This window comes from Camelina sativa, chromosome 19 (genome assembly GCF_030686135.1).
Source record: "Camelina sativa cultivar CO46 ecotype springtype chromosome 19, ASM3068613v1".
Classification (NCBI taxonomy): domain Eukaryota; kingdom Viridiplantae; phylum Streptophyta; class Magnoliopsida; order Brassicales; family Brassicaceae; genus Camelina; species Camelina sativa.
The window spans coordinates 13829633-13847270 of NC_141898.1; the positions used below are offsets into that span (position 1 = coordinate 13829633).

At 35.5% G+C, this 17638-nt stretch overlaps 3 protein-coding genes and 4 pseudogenes across 6 annotated transcripts; 5 read left to right on the top strand and 2 right to left on the bottom strand.

Annotated features, from left to right (window-relative positions):
* Positions 1-2545: 2545 nt before the first annotated feature.
* On the top strand, positions 2546-4569 carry LOC104766365 (syntaxin-32). The gene is made up of 5 exons (XM_010490236.3): positions 2546-2993; positions 3257-3513; positions 3596-3768; positions 3930-4127; positions 4229-4569. The coding sequence occupies exons 1-5, from the start codon at positions 2753-2755 to the stop codon at positions 4386-4388; spliced, it is 1029 nt and encodes a 342-aa protein (XP_010488538.1). The 5' UTR covers positions 2546-2752; the 3' UTR covers positions 4389-4569.
* Positions 4570-4759: 190 nt separating this feature from the next.
* LOC104766366 (3-hydroxyisobutyryl-CoA hydrolase-like protein 4, mitochondrial) lies at positions 4760-7708 on the bottom strand. Of its 3 annotated transcripts, none has more exons than XM_087502677.1 (10): positions 7441-7708; positions 7257-7359; positions 6973-7025; positions 6676-6810; positions 6485-6581; positions 6198-6318; positions 5892-6070; positions 5480-5607; positions 5265-5366; positions 4760-5026 (listed from the first exon to the last, which is right to left on the bottom strand). In XM_087502677.1, the coding sequence occupies exons 2-10, from the start codon at positions 7327-7329 to the stop codon at positions 4925-4927; spliced, it is 990 nt and encodes a 329-aa protein (XP_087358803.1). In that variant the 5' UTR covers positions 7330-7359; positions 7441-7708; the 3' UTR covers positions 4760-4924. The 3 variants fall into 3 exon arrangements, with proteins under 3 accessions (XP_087358803.1, XP_087358805.1, XP_087358804.1); XM_087502679.1 differs by having other exon boundaries at positions 6676-6763; positions 6840-7025; positions 7441-7680; XM_087502678.1 differs by having other exon boundaries at positions 6676-6800; positions 7441-7675.
* A 1519-nt stretch (positions 7709-9227) lies between these two features.
* On the top strand, positions 9228-10499 carry LOC104767833 (agamous-like MADS-box protein AGL92). The gene has a single exon (XM_019241224.2). It carries the CDS (start codon positions 9286-9288, stop codon positions 10279-10281), a length of 996 nt encoding a protein of 331 aa, XP_019096769.1. The 5' UTR covers positions 9228-9285; the 3' UTR covers positions 10282-10499.
* A 471-nt stretch (positions 10500-10970) lies between these two features.
* On the top strand, positions 10971-12941 carry LOC104766367 (putative glycylpeptide N-tetradecanoyltransferase 2 pseudogene; annotated as a pseudogene). The gene is made up of 2 exons (XR_015590486.1): positions 10971-11146; positions 11444-12941. The product of XR_015590486.1 is annotated as a putative glycylpeptide N-tetradecanoyltransferase 2 pseudogene (transcript).
* On the top strand, positions 11457-11885 carry LOC147920533 (putative glycylpeptide N-tetradecanoyltransferase 2 pseudogene; annotated as a pseudogene).
* A 490-nt stretch (positions 12942-13431) lies between the features above and the next one.
* Positions 13432-15104, bottom strand: LOC104767834 (proline-rich receptor-like protein kinase PERK2; annotated as a pseudogene).
* A 1301-nt stretch (positions 15105-16405) lies between these two features.
* On the top strand, positions 16406-16964 carry LOC104767835 (glycylpeptide N-tetradecanoyltransferase 1 pseudogene; annotated as a pseudogene).
* Positions 16965-17638: the final 674 nt, after the last annotated feature.

Genomic DNA, 17638 nt, shown 5'->3' on the forward strand with positions numbered 1-17638 from the left:
GGAAGAATGTTCGAAGGTTGGAGGTTGAGGTGGATTCAAAAATGGTGGTTGATTTTTTAAGGACAAGGATCAGTGAGGCTCATCCTTTGTCCTTCCTGGTACGTCTGTGCCATGGCTTTTTATCTAGGGATAGGATAGTCCATTTTTCACATGTGTATAGAGAGGCGAACCGTCTTGCAGATGCACTAGCCGACTATGCTTTTACGTTGCCTTTGGGTTTTCAATTGTTGGAATTAATGTCGGATGATATGGCTTTGTTAGTGGAGGAGGATGCTAGAGGGATTGCACTCCCAAGATACATTCGTTTGTAATTTTTTCAGTTTTCTCAAATAAATAGCACGGAGATCTTTTTCTCACTGTCCCCTACCAAAAAAAAAACTGCTTATTTATGTTCTCTCATTCAAAACCACTCCTCTACCGCTTTTTTAACGGTGTTCATTCTTTTTTTTTTTCCAACCAAACATTAATAAATTAAAAGAGAACCCCGAGATTGGTTGCCCAAACAGGAGGAAAAGAGTTTACAAAAGTAGATTCAGAAGTTAAAGATCTTGAAGACCGAGCAAGACAATTCGCCCTTACGTTGACGTCTCGTGGGATCCTGACTAGGGTGAAAGATGGGTAAGAAGTTCAGAGCGAAGCAAAATCCTCCAGCAAATTCGAGAAAGCGGGCCAATCTTCCGGCGTCTGCACCATCGCAACTAACTCTGCACAATCCGTCTCAAAAGCCTGACAAACAACTCCAGCCGCCAGTAGAGAATCCATAGCCCAGATCAGTGCTTGTAATTCCGCGTGTAAGGGAGTTAGGCCTCTTCGGTGACTCCGTGCGCCCAAAAGAAGTGTTGAGTTTTCTCCACTGCAACACCACCAGCCCAAACCCTGATAAGGATCCGTACTTTTCCATGAACCATCAACCTGACAACGGGGAAAGAAACCCCCTATCCTCCAATAAAAGCGGAGATTCCAGATAACACGCCGAGTATGATTTGGCCTCCTCCCACAATAATTTATCATTAACCGTTTGATTCAAGATTTCAGTTGGCTCTAACTCGGGTACCTTGGAAAACCTTTTTGTTCCTATCTTTCCAAATTGACCATACTATCCAGGGAAGACGAAGGGCTAAATCTGTACCCCCGGATTGGGAAGACGTCCGCCAGAATATGAAATCTAAATTCGCATAGATCGAATCATATGTAAAGCCTCCCGGATCTAGCACCACTGGGGACAATTCCTAAATGCATCGCGACCGAGGACACTCAAAGAGCGCATGGTTTATAGTCTCCACAGCAGAGTCACACCGCTTACACAAAGCATCACACCGGACACCCCGATACGCAAGCCGTTCTAACACAGGAAGAGTACCCGACCCAATCTGCCAGAAAAAGTGTTGAATCTTCGAGGGTACATCTAATTTCCACGACTGAGCCCGTAAGGTCACACATGTTGGCCCATACTCAACATCCAATTAAATTTTGATTAATAAAATAATAACTCAATCAACATTTACTTTCTTTTTTCTTTTCAATTTTGTCCAAAACCAACTATGAAAATTTCTATTATATACAATCATCTTCTCTATGAAAGATCTTTTTCATAAATTAAACACATTTTATTTTATACACAAAATGTTCTTTTATATTTTCTACAAAATATGTTAATAGATAATCAAAATGTTTATTCCATCATTTTTCCTTCTCCGTCTAAAAGTATTTCTTTTTTTCATAAATAAACACTTTTTATTTTTATTTTCTATTTATTGTACATCTCTTTTTTTTTACATAATCAAAGCTTCTCTTATATCACCTCTTGTTTCCATTTTTTCTGTTGAAAGGTATGTATTTTTATTTCATAAATAAATGTATTTACGTTATATAATATGTTAGTAATTCCAAAATAATGGTATTTAAAATTTTGTTTAAAACTGTCATATTTTTTAAGAGAAATACCCTAAAATAGCAGTGGACAACTTATAGCACACATTCCATAAATTCCCAAAAATAAAACTATATAACACATTAAAATATTTAAAATTAATTTTTAGAATTTTTTTTTAGGTTTGGGTTCTCAATTTCACATTTAGGGTATAGTTTTGAGGGGATAGGGTTTAGTATTTTGAATTTTTGAATTTTATTTTGAAATATAGTGCTATTTTTGAAATTTTTAGAAATGTTTTGCTAAATTTGAAAAAAAAAATATTTTGGTGCTATTTTTCAGAATTTTCCTGTTTTTAACCAGTTAAATTATTTAGAACATAATATATATAACAAAAATGAAAATTTATGTTCATTGCAGAATATATATATTATTTTACAAAATAAATTAATTGAATTTACAAAATCGTATAGGGTCGTTTTATCGCCGGGTTTAGTAGGTTCCGCCGGATCAGACTAACCGGAACAGTCTAACCGGAGTTTAAAATTTTCGAAACATTTGATTTTGTAATGCATTTGAAACAAATAATAATATTGGGCCAAAATTTGACATTTGAGAAACACAATGGACCAAAAAAAAAAAGAAGAAATATTATCATTGCCAACGCGTTTAATCGGTTTAAGCTCTTCTCCTTCTGATTTTGGTTAAGTTTTTTTTTTGGATTTTGTTCACGATTCCTCTATAGGGTACCATTGCGATTTGCGTGACTCTGTATCAAATCATCAGATTCGAATCCATCAAATTCGTTTGAATCTCTACGTTTCTGTTTGATTTCGCTTCAGAGAGAGACCAGATCCGAAGCTTCTCTGAGGACGCAGAACAATGTCGGTGAGGCATGGACAATCGTCGTATCGAGATCGGACGGCCGAGTTTTTCAAAATTATGGAGAGCCTGAGGGGATCGATTGCTCCGGCGGCTAATAATGCACCGTATGGTGGTAGTAATTGGAACGATGGCGTGAGAAGAGAGGATCTGAATAAACGATCTGAGTTCAACAAGAGAGCTGGTCAGATTGGTATAGCTATTCATCAGACGTCGCAGAAACTGGCGAAGCTTGCGAAACGTATGTTGTTCAATTTGAAATTTGGAGTGGGATCTTGTGAATCTGTATAGTTAATCTTCGTCTGGCTTTAGCTTAGGTTGTTAGAAATGGTCTTTTGAAACGAATATAGCTGATCTGAATCGTAGCAGGAGATATGATTTTGCTTAGATTACGGTAGCAAAAGCTAGATTAAGACCACCATAGCTAGTAGGAATGGTGTGAGAATTTCTCAAGGATGGTTCAGAATGTTTTCATTAACTTTGTGATTTTTGTTGCAAAATTAGTTGCAAAGAAGACATCAGTATTTGATGATCCGACTCGGGAGATACAAGAGCTGACAGTAGTCGTCAAGCAAGAGATCTCTGCTCTAAATACTGCTCTGGTCGACCTTCAAGTGTTCCAGAGCTCTCAGAATGATGAAGGGAACAGCTCTAGAGATAGGGACAAAGCTAACTTCTCAGCAACGGTTGTTGACGATCTAAAGAATCGTCTGATGGATACTACCAAAGAGTTTAAGGATGTTCTTACCATGAGAACCGAGGTTCTTTCTTTGTTTCCGTAGATTTCTTTTTCCATAAAGCATGAGTATTCAAACGCCTCTTACACCTTATTGCTTGTTGCAGAACATGAAGATCCATGAAAATCGAAGGCAACTCTTCTCTTCAAACGCTTCCAAAGAATCAACAAACCCATTCGTTCGCCAGCGCCCTTTGGCTGCTAAGGCTGCTGCTAGTGAATCTGCTCCTCTTCCATGGGCAAATGGGGCTTCTTCATCGTCATCTCAGCTAGTCCCATGGTAAAGTACTATTAACCTAATACTACCTCTTGAAATCTGGCTACAAATTTTGTCTAATGGGAATCCAGAATTTTGCCATGTATTTACTAGAATCTTATCCGTACCATGTTACTCATTGCTCATTTTAGAATTTGGCTTGATCATAATCTCTACATTTACAGGAAGCAGGGAGAGGCTGAATCTTCACCATTGTTGCAACAGAGTCAACAACAACAGCAACAGATGGTCCCATTGCAGGACACATATATGCAGAGCCGAGCTGAAGCTCTACACAACGTCGAATCAACAATCCACGAGCTAGGCAGTATCTTCACACAACTAGCAACCATGGTTTCTCAGCAAGGGGAGATTGCTATCAGGTTCGTCTTCCTCATGAGGGAAACACCAAACTGTTTTATGATTCATTTCACACATTTTTTTGGAAAGGAAGTATAATATGATATGCTGATGGTTTGTACAGGATCGATCAAAACATGGAAGATACATTAGCGAATGTGGAAGGAGCACAGAGCCAACTGGCCAGGTATCTCAACAGCATATCGTCAAACCGATGGCTGATGATGAAAATTTTCTTCGTACTCATTGCATTTCTCATGATTTTCCTCTTCTTCGTGGCGTAAAAAAATTGATTTTTAAAGAGTTTCAACATGGTTCTTTTTTTTTACTGTCGTATCTTATTGACATGTAAAGACTATAAGAGAAAAAAGGGATCTTATGCTCTGTTCAGATTAATGGAGATAAAATATAATGTCACGTCCATGTAAAATTTCTTTTTAAGTTTTCCAAACAATTTTTTTGTGATTCTGCTTCTCTTTTCACTACCACTTATCTTGCCTACCATTAGGTATGTTTCTGATTCCATTTGCACTTTATTTATTACGTCATATATTTTTTATTTGGTTTGTATCATTTCCTATTGAATTATGAGTAATGAACTCTAGAGAAAAATGTAAACGTATGAATTGATTGTAGCACTCTGCTCTATGCTGTAAAGACTAAAGAGAGACGACTTTATTAGAAAAGAATGATTTCTGTTGTAAGTTCATCAATTCGACGACTTGGAAAAATGATAAATAGATGGGACAAGTTCTGCAGCACTATAATCCAACAATCCATTAGCTAAGCAAATTTATTCCGTGGTTTGGTAAGTCGCTTTTCATACGTTTAGCTCTTCAAGTCCAGGACTTAATGGCTTAAAGAGAGAATCCACTTCTGTTTCATCTACCTCGTCTAAGCGTGCTGGTTTCCATTTCGGATTCTGCGAGAGAAAAAAACCACTCATGAATGATAGCTTATAACAAGGCAATACAGAGACAACAGAGGCCAAAAAGTGACTGAGACATGTCTAGAATTATCAACTCTGATTGTCAAAGACGATTTCTTTAAAATGAGAAAGCACACAATAATCATGTGACTGAATTAACTGAATGGACAAACAGCAGAAAGAGAAGTGATGGACAATATAACGAATAATCTTGAGTGGCAATGAACAAAACCTGGTCTTTGTCAATCAAGACTGCTCTAACACCTTCAGTGAAATCACCGCGCAAAGCAGATCTTAAAGCAATACGGTACTCAGTTTTCATCACACCATTAAGCTCCAAGATGGAAAGAAAAGTTTAAGTTATTACTAGTGAAAACTTATTACTAGTGAAGTATTACTTGTTGTGAAAAGTTGTAACGTAATTGGAAACAAAGAGTTTGGACTCACCGTTGACATCCCGTTGTCAGTCATTCCCTTGGCGCAAACAACTTTCGAGAAGTACTTATGCGTTAGGTGAAGAGAAAACGGTGCCCCTTTTACAAGGCCTTCGAGTGCTTCATTAGCCCACTCTGCAACTGTACATAATCATCATGTCCAAATTTCTCAGAGGCAGGATAGCAAATTCAATTTATTATACATGTATCCATCTACCCTTCAGCTAGATCCTTCAGAAAGTCAAAGTGGCCACTACTAAAGAGAAAGAGAGAAGTATTATTATTATCTCGAAGTGTAGTCGTTGTTATAGATACCACACACGCACTAAGGGTTTGGTATTGGTATCTCTATATAAAAATCACTAAGAGAGCATGGAACCAAATAGATCTTCATCGAAACCTTAAAATAGTAATGAGTATAATACCTGAAGCTTCACTGCTCTGCTGGTACTTCTTCAGCTCTTCGATTGTTTCCTTAACAGACTTACTTGTATTAAAAGCTGATTTTATCTGAGGCAAAAGCATTTTGAGCTGGGATTCAGATTCAGGATCACTGCTATAATTTGATAAAGTTGATTGGATGTCTTGATCGGGATCCTTGGAACTGTATTACCAACACATATGCTTTCTGAGAAACTAAACAGAGTAATACCAAAAAGCTTCTATATCTGGAAATATGCACATGAAATCGATCGAAATATGTCAGAACAAAGTAGTCTGCAAGGGCTTACAGGTCAGCCGACAAAATGGCTTCTTTGAGTGAACCTAGCTTTCCATAATGTGTCCCAAGACCCACAAACAATGCATCTGAAGGTGTGGAAACCCTTCTCCCAGTCATACCAAGGTAAGCACCTGCAGAATTTGAAGGTCAAAAATGTTGCTGGTGGAGAATGAGACAACATCATCTGTTATGCAATATGAAAACATACATCCTTAAACATAATGACCAGGTGACAACAAATCTAACTGAAAGCAAATTCTGGGAGGAACTATTAGGAAATCTAGGAAATGAACATACCAACAGATCCTTCGCCAGGGCTATGAGCTGCTATATATGAAAAACCAACATCCGGAAACAACCCGATTCCATTTTCTGGCATTGCGAGGACCGTCCTCTTAAAATGGATAACAAAACAATGACAGGAGGTAAGAAATGCATGCTAAATGTTATCCACATATGAGTACAGAACGAGGATTTACAATGAGCACCTCTGTAATCACTCGGTAGCGCCCATGTCCAGAAAGACCAAGGCCAAATCCCATTGTTATGCCATCCATTAAAGAAACATATGGTTTTCTGTATCCAGCAATCTTGCATATCAGTGAATACTCAGCTGTAAATACCTAAAATGAAGCAAAGTTAGAGTTGTTACCACATAAACAAGAAACATACATCTTGGAGGGTAATCAAGCATGGCGTAAATCCGAGAAAGCCTTGTTCTCTAAAGAGTGTTACCACATAGTTTAACTTGATCAAACTAATAGACTAAAAGAGCACAAACAGACCTGTATCATATCTGACATTTGATTCTTGGTTGTAATCTGCTTCACATCACCACCTGCAGATAAACTAAGACCCATTGTTACAAACATTCTATCCAGTTTGAATTTAGCTAAAGGGAACACCTTTGAAAGAAAACCACAGCACACAAAAAAACCAAGACTCAATCACTATAAGATGGCTTTTGTTTTCTATAAGATGCATTGTACTTGCCACAAATTTTAGACTACAATCTTAGAAACCAGAATCCACATATCAACACAACAACAAAAGAAATTTATTTTTTGACCTGCACAAAAGGCCCGAGGTGTGCTGCCTTGGACGATAACACATTTGACCTCTAGGATCAGATTCCCATTCATCAAGCAAGTTCTTGTACTTTAAATCCATTTCTGCAAAAATTTCGTTTCTTTAATGATTGAACTTACTCATATCATAAAAAAAAAGGTTAAGTCTATCTTAAAAACAGAGACCTAGATTCATGGCTTTGAGAGCTTTAGGTCGATCAAGAGTGATTAAAGCAACGCCATTTGGATATACGTTTCCTTTCACGAACTCGTCGCTTCCACTAGCCATCGCCGTAGTGAACTTCCGGCGATGCGATAAAGAGAGGTTAGAGCAGCGAATAACAAAGGCTGGAGAGGATTTAGAGAAGAAGAAGAAGATGCGAGCAGAAGCCACAGACAAAGTCTTGATCATCACTGTGATATCCCAATTCCAAGTCTGTCGGAGAAACCAAACATCAGACAGAGAGAGCTACAGTGAAAAAATAAAACCCCTCACATTTTCCAAAAACATTTTTTAAACCCAAACCTTTTGTTTCTGGACTTTTAAACCCCCAAAAACCCTCACATCTTTTTAAAAAGTGTCAAATAACCCCTAATATTAATAAACCAAATAAAATATTATAATAATACAGGAAAAAACCTTAAATAAAACAATTAGTTTGGATTTTCTTTTTTTTCAAATTCGAGTTTTCCATTTTTCTTTCCAAAATTGAGTTTTTTATTTGCAATTTGAAAATAAATCAGTTTATTTGCCATTGTAAATTATGTTATCAATATGAAAAATCAGTTACGATTTTGCAATATGAAAAATCAGTTTCTTCCAGAATTTATAGGTTAGCACATTTTTTATTGGTTCGAATTTGTCAAAAGTTTAAGTTACCGTCATACTGACTGCCTTTTAAAATATGACAGATGTCGAGTGACTTCTAATAACTTCTGATAAAACAAATTCATACCTGTTGACAAAAAAAAAATCATACCTCATCCATAATTTTGATACAAAAAATCTGTGTTTGTGGTCTCAACGTTTTAGTGCACAAAAGAAAGACATATACATGGTTTTATCCTTCAAGTTGATTTACATTAAGTAATTCTAAGGCCGGTATAAAACACTAATATAACTAATGTAATGTCGGTATGAAGTTCGCCTAAATTACATAATACTAAAAATTTTGCTTAAGGTATGAAAGACGAATATTATTTTTTTTATTATTCTTTTCAAGTATGGATTTTGCGTTAGTTTAGAAACATGAGTTTAATTAATTTATAGATTGCTGATGGGGGTTTAATTTCTCAAATGTTGATGGACTCAAATCAATAAACCATATTGTATGATATTAGATTAAGAAAAATTATATAAGTTTATAAACTATTTGTATCTAAGTTATACCATTATATACATCTTATTCTCTATAGTTCAAATTTCAAAAATGATTATGTATTAAAAACTTTTGACAAACTTCATGTCATTTTGGAATCTAACTATAATATTTGATAAGAAAATATTGTACTTTAAAAGAAGGAAGTCAAGAGTCAAGTTTTTGTATACAGAATATATTAAAGTGATACTTATATTGAAATCTACAGTCAACATTTAGTTCCCAGAATAAAATATTTATACACTACGAATTAATACTATTCCTAATAATGAAATTCTTATAATTTTAATTAGCATTATTTAATAATAAAATCATGAATTAAAACATTATTTTGGTGTTTTGACTATGACCAAAAAGTTTATATTATTCTCCTATATACAGTAATAAATTTTACATCTTATCTCTTTCTTTTGACATGAATTAAAACATTATTTTGGTGTTTTGACTATGACCAAAAAGTTTATATTATTCTCCTATATACAGTAATAAATTTTACATCTTATCTCTTTCTTTTGACTGGCACCAGTGTTGAAAACATTCTCTCTTTATCCCAATTCTATTTAAACAAACTCTAGCATTATATTTTTCACATATCCAACAAACCACAAAAACTCAAAAAGAGAGAGAGAGAGATCAAACTAAGAGAGTGACCATGGCAAGAAAAAAAATAAAACTTGCGTGGATAGAGAATGACAACTCAAGAGTCATACGTTCGAAAAAAAGGAGGGAAGGGTTACTGAAAAAGATAGAAGAAGTAACTATATTGTGTGATGTTAAGGCGTGTATCATCATGTTCAGCCCTGAGGAGGATTATCCAATGGTGTGGCCATCTCTTAAGCAGGTTCGTGACCTCCTAGACGATTTCTTTGCCTTACCAGAGATCGAGAAGAAGAAAAAAGAGACGAGTCTCCAGTCATACCTGAAAGAGAAGACTAAGAAGGTCCACGAGCAACTGATGAAAACTCATAAGAAGAACCAGAATTATGCCATTGATCAGATGATGTTGCAACTACATCGTGGTCGTAGTATTGCAGATCTTGACTTAAATGAGATCTATGCATTGATATCTTTCTCAAAGGATAATGTCATGCTTCATAGGAAGAAGCTACATTTCGTGCAACATTCTCCTCTTCGAGATCCACCTGATCCTTTATTTGAAAGGAAATTTGAGGAGTTTGAGACCACTACGAATGGTGTTTTTGCAAGAGGTCGTCAAGAAGATGAGAGAGCTTGGAATACTAATGAAGCAATGAAAGAGATTAACATTAATGCTGCAATACCGGGGAATCAACAAAGTTGTTACTTGATAGATCAGTGGTTTCCATTCCAAGGAAATAATATCAATGGATTGGAGATGGAGCCGATTGGAGCTCCTGTGATATCTTTCCATGGTTTGGTTGGGTCGGTTTCTCAACCACTGCAACATCATAACACCAACAACAATCCAACTATGGCTATGAGTCAACCCAACCAATGCCCGTTTGATTTCATGAATCCTGAGTTTGGGGTCAAAGATAAAGGAAGCATTGTTAACAATGGCGACTCACAATTTCAAAGAAGGAGCAACACTATAGAAATCAGTAATGATATTCGTAGAGAGTCACCGGCTAAGGAAGCAACCGATGGGGAAGATAATGATATGATGTGATGCTGATTGATATCAATAAGGTTTGGTAAGAGATTAATATTTCTAGACTTTTATAGGTGCTACTACTATATATGTTGGTATGAAAATTTTCAAGTTATGTTTGTTTATCTTTTTTAGGACTATGGAGATTATGAAATAATTTTATTTGTCATTCTAAAATTATGTCTTTGTTTGTTTTTGTTTGGAATAATGGAAATTTAAATGATTTTTTCTTGTCATTTTAGTTTATAATGATGTTCCAACTTTTATTATTATTATTTTGTCAAACAAGAATATTCATTCAATCAAAACGTTAAAAGAGTGAAGTTCATACAACATGATATATATACATGAAGCTAAAATATTACAATAGCAACAAAATAACATTAAATTTACATTTTAATAATTTATTTAGATTAAGAATGTTTAATCACTTCATGATTATTGTTATACAACATAATTTTAACATTTAAGTATAAATTGTTTTTTAATATTTATATTTATAAAATATATAATGATATTATAAACTGTTAATTAATTTAATCGGTTAACCCATTGACCCGAGAGGCAGTCCGGTTCGGGTTTAAAAAGATTGGTTTTTGAGGACGGAATCATGGCGGCAAATGTTTGAAAAGGCGGGATGATGACACGTGGACTCGCCTCCATCTGACGGTAAGTCTTGAAAGAATCTCAAGGTCAAAATCGTCTAAAAACATTTCTGCGTTGTCCTCATCATCTTCAGGACTCGCCAGTCGCCACTCTCTCTCTCTCTCTCTAGAAGTTTCGAGAATTTACGTTTTCTCTCAGTATCCTCCGATAGTAGCTCAACTATTTTCCGGCGACCGACTTCCGATTCTTGCTCTCGCACTTCAACCTGAAGCTTTTGGTAAGCAAAATTTGTCACTCCTGATACTATCCGCTGAACTCAGATTTCTAGGTTTTGTTATTGTTTCGGTTCATGGCTTTGTATCCATAGGGATCTGTAGATCCGATACTCGATTTTGCGAAATCGGAAAACATTTGTTGCTAGAGATTTTGGGAATAGCTAGGGTTACTAATTTTGTGCTTCATACTATATAGCGTTTTCAGTTTTTGATTCATTGCTGTTGCTAGATACTTGCTAGCTTAATAACGCTGCGTATTCATTGATTTGATTTGAGCTATCAAACTTTTATTGTTGCAGACGAAACATCACAATGTCAGATCCAAAACCGAATCCTGAGAATGACGAACTAGGAGGTGCTGATGCCAAGAACTCACAAGTTCCATTACCCAAGGACGATACTGCAGTTCAAACCGTTGTTGGATTGATACTACAGCCGTATACAAAGACCCATAAGTTCTGGGAGAGTCAACCTGTTGTGCAGCTTAATGATGATATCAGGGGAGCTAGTTTGCCTGAAGGCCCAATAGAGCCCGCAACTTTGGTATCTAAGGTCAAGCAAGGGCCGTATAACCTTCCTGGTCAATTCGAATGGACCACATGCGATTTGAACTCTGATGATATCTGTTCAGAGGTGTACAACTTTTTGAAAGGAAACTATACTGAATATGTGCACCCTGCTGATTACTCCAGAGAGTATATGAGGTGGGCATTGTGTCCACCTGGTTATTACCAGAGCTAGCATGTTGGAGTCCGTGTCAAGACCTCGAAGAAACTTGTTGCTTTCATCGGTGGCCTGCCAATAAGAATCAGGGTGCGTGATGAGGTTATTAAAATGGCAAAGATCATTTTCTTGTGTATTCACAAGAAGCTCAGGTATAAGGGACTTGCTCCTGTCATGATCAAGGAGCTGACTAGAAGGGTTCGCTTGCAGAATGTATGGCAAGCTGCTTATACCTCACGTGATATACTTACTAAACCAGTGACCAGCTGCATATACTGGGTCAGATTGTTGAACCCGAAGAAGCTACTCGAGGTTGGGCAAACAAGAATGACAATGAGCATGGCCAACAAATTTTACGACTTACCAGATGCACCGATCACTCCTGGATTTAGGCAAATGGAACGACGTGTTGTCCCAGCTGTTACAGAGTTGCTTAGGAACTACCTCTGCCAGTTTGGAGTTGCGGCTGACTTTGATGAAAACGATGTCAAGCACTGGCTTCTCACACAGGAAAATGTCGTCTACAGTTACTTAGTAGTAAGCCCTGAAACTCATGACGTCACTGACTTCTGCAGCTTCTACACTTACCATGTACCTGTCCCTGATAACCAGAAGTACGACACAGTGAGATATGCTTATTCTTACTACAATGTAGCAACAGTGACCTCGTTTCCGCAGCTGATGAATGATGCACTAATCGTCTCTAAGCAAAAAGGTTGTGATGTGTTCTACGCGTCGGATGCGATGCAGAATACGAGTTTCACGAAAACTTTGAGGTTTTTTCGAGGAAAGGGACTGAAGCACTACTATCTCTATAATTACCGTTTGAGAAGTGCACTGAAGCCGTCAGAACTTGGGCTTGTTTTCTAGTACTGATAAAACTCCTACAGCTCCCGAATGTGAACAACCTATGATCACTAAACCAATGTGTAGCCTAAGTTTCCTCTTCCTAGATATCATTTGCGGGTCTACAAATAACGTTACTGTGTTTTTCCTACTACAGAACCACAGTACAAACCATGACCACAGCTTGTATCTATATAATATGCAGCGAAACATTAAAATCTTACAGCATTATGTGACTACGACATGTATATGTTAGTAGAGTTTTCGTACAACAGGCACCACAGTACAAGCAATTTCCTTTGAAAAGCGACTTAAAACAAGTTTCTCTGGAACTAAGCTTGCAAACGAACACCTTGAAGGAAACAATATAATCTTGCAAACGAACACCATATTTGGAATCTTAATTATTTCTCCACAAACTGATGTTGTTTAAAATTCGTGTGGACCTTAACTCGGAGTTACAAATCCGACTGAGTATGTAAAATTATTTTTATTTCAAGGGATGTTGGGTTGTGGTATGAACACTCCAATGTGTGAAGAAGGTTTCATTAACTATGTTTTCATTTGGAGTCAACAATAAACACTCTAATCTGTGAAGAAGGTTTGCTTATGGATTTGTTTTTACTTCTTGGTGGGTGATTAACACATCATATTCCATTCAAGGATCTTGTTTGTGGAATCCTACCCATTATCAAGATAGTTCTGAACTAAGATAACTTCAAGTTGATGACGATTTCGAGCCTTAAGCAGAAGCCCACAAATAAATAAGTTCTTCAAAAACAACCAGCTAATTTAGAGATCAATTCCCAAATATAACATTTCAACTTCAAACCTCAAATCTGTTTTTGTTTTTTCTCAAGAATCCAACCTCAATCTGAATAGTGAATATTAATATTACAATTAGGGGAAGAAACCAAAAAAAAATACAAAAATCATTATAAGATCATTATAAGACATTTACCAAAAAAATCACAGTTAAACAGATAATAATTATAAAAAAAAAAACCCTGTAATCTCTTGCCCATCTCCATTTCCCGTGTGGTCTGAATCTCGGTGCTCGACCAGGATGGGTACAAATCATATTCACTGACTGGGTTACTATACAAACCGTGAGTCTCAAGTCCCACTTTTCTAAACTTGTTCATGCCTTCATTGTCTTGGCTCGAGTCATAATCCGTGCTTCCTCCGGCTGAGCCGTACACATTATTGTGACCCGGTGTGATCCCATGGTTCAGATCTGACGGTGATATGTTTCCTTCTAGGCTTCTAGGCTTCTAGCACACGTGCAACCTGCTCGTTTTTGTTTTACACCAATCACTCATTCTATTAGCATTATAAACATTTTGAATTACTAATATATATTTTACAAAGTGAAATAAATGTAGCTAAAAATTTGCATGTTGGCACATTAGTCTCAAGTCAGTTTTTAATTAAGTGGTGTTGCTAAGATACATCAAAAGACTGAGCTAAGAAAGAAAAAAACAGAACCCAAATCGAATCTAGCAAAAATTTAAACATTAAGTATTTTTAAACCAATGAAAATTAGATGAGGTATATTTTTCTTCCAACCGAAAAAGACAGGTATTAAACGTCCAAATAAAAATAGATAAAATATTTTTCGGTTTTTTTCCCAAATAGAAGTTAGTATTACGCGCATGTATTATATTGTAATTTTTATACTATAAACAAATATAACTATACAAGGTATATAAATATAATTTTTAATTAAAATTAGGTATTTATATATTTTTGACAGTTTTTTTGTATTCAAAGCCAAAAAAAAAATCTTTTATTTTAGGTTTATAGCTCAATACAATTATTTGAAAACAGGAAAACCAAATGTCAACCCTTAATTAAAAAAATGATTAATAAGTTACCTGGTCCATGCGAGGTCTACGGCGAGCTGACACAAGCTGCTGCACAAGCAACCATGCGAGCCATTTCTTCTCTGTCATACTCATTATTCAGCTTCGTATCAACCACTGCCTCAAAGTTGCCTACATAGCTCGGATACTTGGTTAAGCAAAGGTCGTGCCTGTTCCAATTATCCACACAGAGATACTGTAAAACTAGTGTGAAGCTTAAGATTATTTGCAGTGATATTAAATTATTAACTACCCAATCAACCAAGCTGTTATCTGCATGGACATTGTTTGCATCGATAGGGAGACGTCCAGTTATTAGCCCCAAAAGCACAACACCAAATGAGAAAACGTCAGATTTTTCTGTGAGTTTTTCGCTTGAATCATATTCTGGAGCCAAATACCTAAAATCCAAAACCAAAAGGTTCAAAATATGTAAACATTCACACAAACTACGAACGTAAATGTGCATATTTAGTAGCTTCAAGATTTATCTTTACCCAAAGGTTCCCATGACACGTGTAGACATGACACGTGTAGACCAAAATCAGCAACTTAAAAGAGTCAAGAGAGACACAAAACACAAATATGCATCACAAAATATCATACGAAGTTACATATTATGCCTTCATGCATCTATATATACATTTTTTTAGACATTTAGTAAATAAATCATGAAGTTGGAACCTATTTACATTATTAACATTAAATAATTAATTTAATAAAAAAATAATTCTATCTATATTCGATTTTTTTTATAGAAACTAAGTGTTTTAAAAGGTAACGAACATAATTGCAAATGTCTATAGATTTTATTTCTTTATTTTTATAAGGAGATGAATAAAATATTGATTTGATAAAAAATGACTTTTAACCTCACATACTATATTTTATTTTCACGGATTTCGTATGATGAATTTTTGCGGATTAAAAATCTTTGAACATGTTGCGTGATCCGCCTAACATGGCGGGTTTGGACTATAGAACCAACACTAAAACCATTAGTTTATTTCATATAATATAGATTTGTAGTCATAATTTGGAAAATTAACTTATAAGTTATTTAGTATATGAACTACAAAATATTACACATACTACAACACATTCTTAATATTCCAAAAAAAAAAGTATATACACATAAAAATATATACTAACATACTATATAGACATATATCTCTGTTTAATTATAGGAAAAAAAACTAAGTGTTTTAAAATTTTATATTCTATCTTATAACAAATTTCATGTAATTAGGTTCTAAACTGTATAAAACTTAAGAAGAAGAAAAAACGTTCTAAACAAATTTATTAATTAATTAGATAAATGTTAATTAATTGGGAATTTAAAAACTAAATAAATTAAAAATTATTATTTAAAATATAATAATTTATAATTTAGTATCGCGGTGTACCGCGGGTGAAAACCTAATGGAAATATTAAAAAAGGATAAACCATACCTTTGTTTCAAAATTGAAATCAATCAATATGTTTGACGCCTTGATATCACGGTGGATGACTTTAGGATTGCCTGCAGATACATATAGTATAATAGTATAAAATAGTGATAAAAATAACTAAAATTGGATAATGATGCATTTTTCATCAATCATTAAATTTACATCTTAATGGTTTAGTTTAGATTAAAAATGTTTAATCACTTCATGATTATTGTCTGACAACATAATTTTAAGTATTTTTAAATATTTATATTGATAAAATATATAATGATATACATTGTTAATTAATTGTCGATTCGAATCAAATGTTTGAAAAGGTAGTCCGGTTCGCAATCCGGTTCGGGTTTAAAAAGATTGGTTTTTGAGGAGGGAATTATGGCGGCAAATGTTTGAACAGGCGGGATGATGACACGTAGATTCGCCTCAATCTGACGGTAAGTCTTGAAAGAATCTCAAGGTCAAAATCGTCTAAACACGTCTACGTTGTCCTCATCATCTTCAGGACTCGCCACTCTCTCTCTCTCTCTTTCTCCAGAAGTTTCGAGACCTAACGTTTTCTCTCAGTATCCCACGGGAAAATGTCATCTACAGTTACTTAGTTGTAAGCCCTGAAACTCATGACGTCACTGACTTCTGCAGCTTCTACACTTTCCCTGCAACTCTCACCAGTGACCATACGTCTGCAACAGTGAAGTATGCTTATTCTTACTACAATGTAGCGACAGTGACCTCGTTTCCCCAGCTGATGAATGATGCACTGATCGTGGCTAAGCAAAAAGGTTGTGATGTGTTCTACGCGTCCGAGGCGATGCAGAATACGAGTTTCTTGAAAGAGTGTAGGTTTAAATCAGGAAATGGACTGAGGCACTACTATCTCTATAATTACCGTTTGAGAAGTGCACTGAAGCCATCAGAACTTGGGCTTGTTCTCTAGTACTGTTAAAAACTCCTACAGCTCCCGAATGTGAGCAACCGTAAACCAATGTGTAGCCTAAGTTTCCTCTTCTTAGATATCATTTGCAAGTAATATAAACAAAAGAGGAAAGTTTAAAGCCTTTTCAACATTTTGCGTGTCTACAAATAACGTTACTGTGTTTTTCCTGCAACAGAACCACAGTACAAACCATGACCTCAGCTTGTACCTATAATATGGAAGGCAACATTAAAATATTACAACAATATGTGACTACGACATGTATATGTTAGTCCTTCCTGTTGAGAGTTTTCGTACAACATGCACCACAGTGCAAGCAAGTTCCTTTGAAAAGCGACTCAAAAGAAAACAATTTTCTCTGAAGCTAAGCTTCCAAACGAGCACCTTAAAGGAAACAATATAATCTTGCAAACGAACACCTTTATTGTCTTAAGCTTGCAAACGAACACCTTTATGGAAACAATATAATCAATCACCTTAAAGGTTACCCATTTGCAGGAATTGGGGTTTATTGCTAAGAGATCAAAATTTACTTTGGTCTTGCAGAAACTCACACAGAGATACCATAAGAAACCATTATATGTATGTGTGTGTAAGTGTAATGTTTTGTAAATGTGTCTATAGTGATCAATGTTACTATGTTAGCAATGTAGTCTTTCAAACTTCTCTTATCT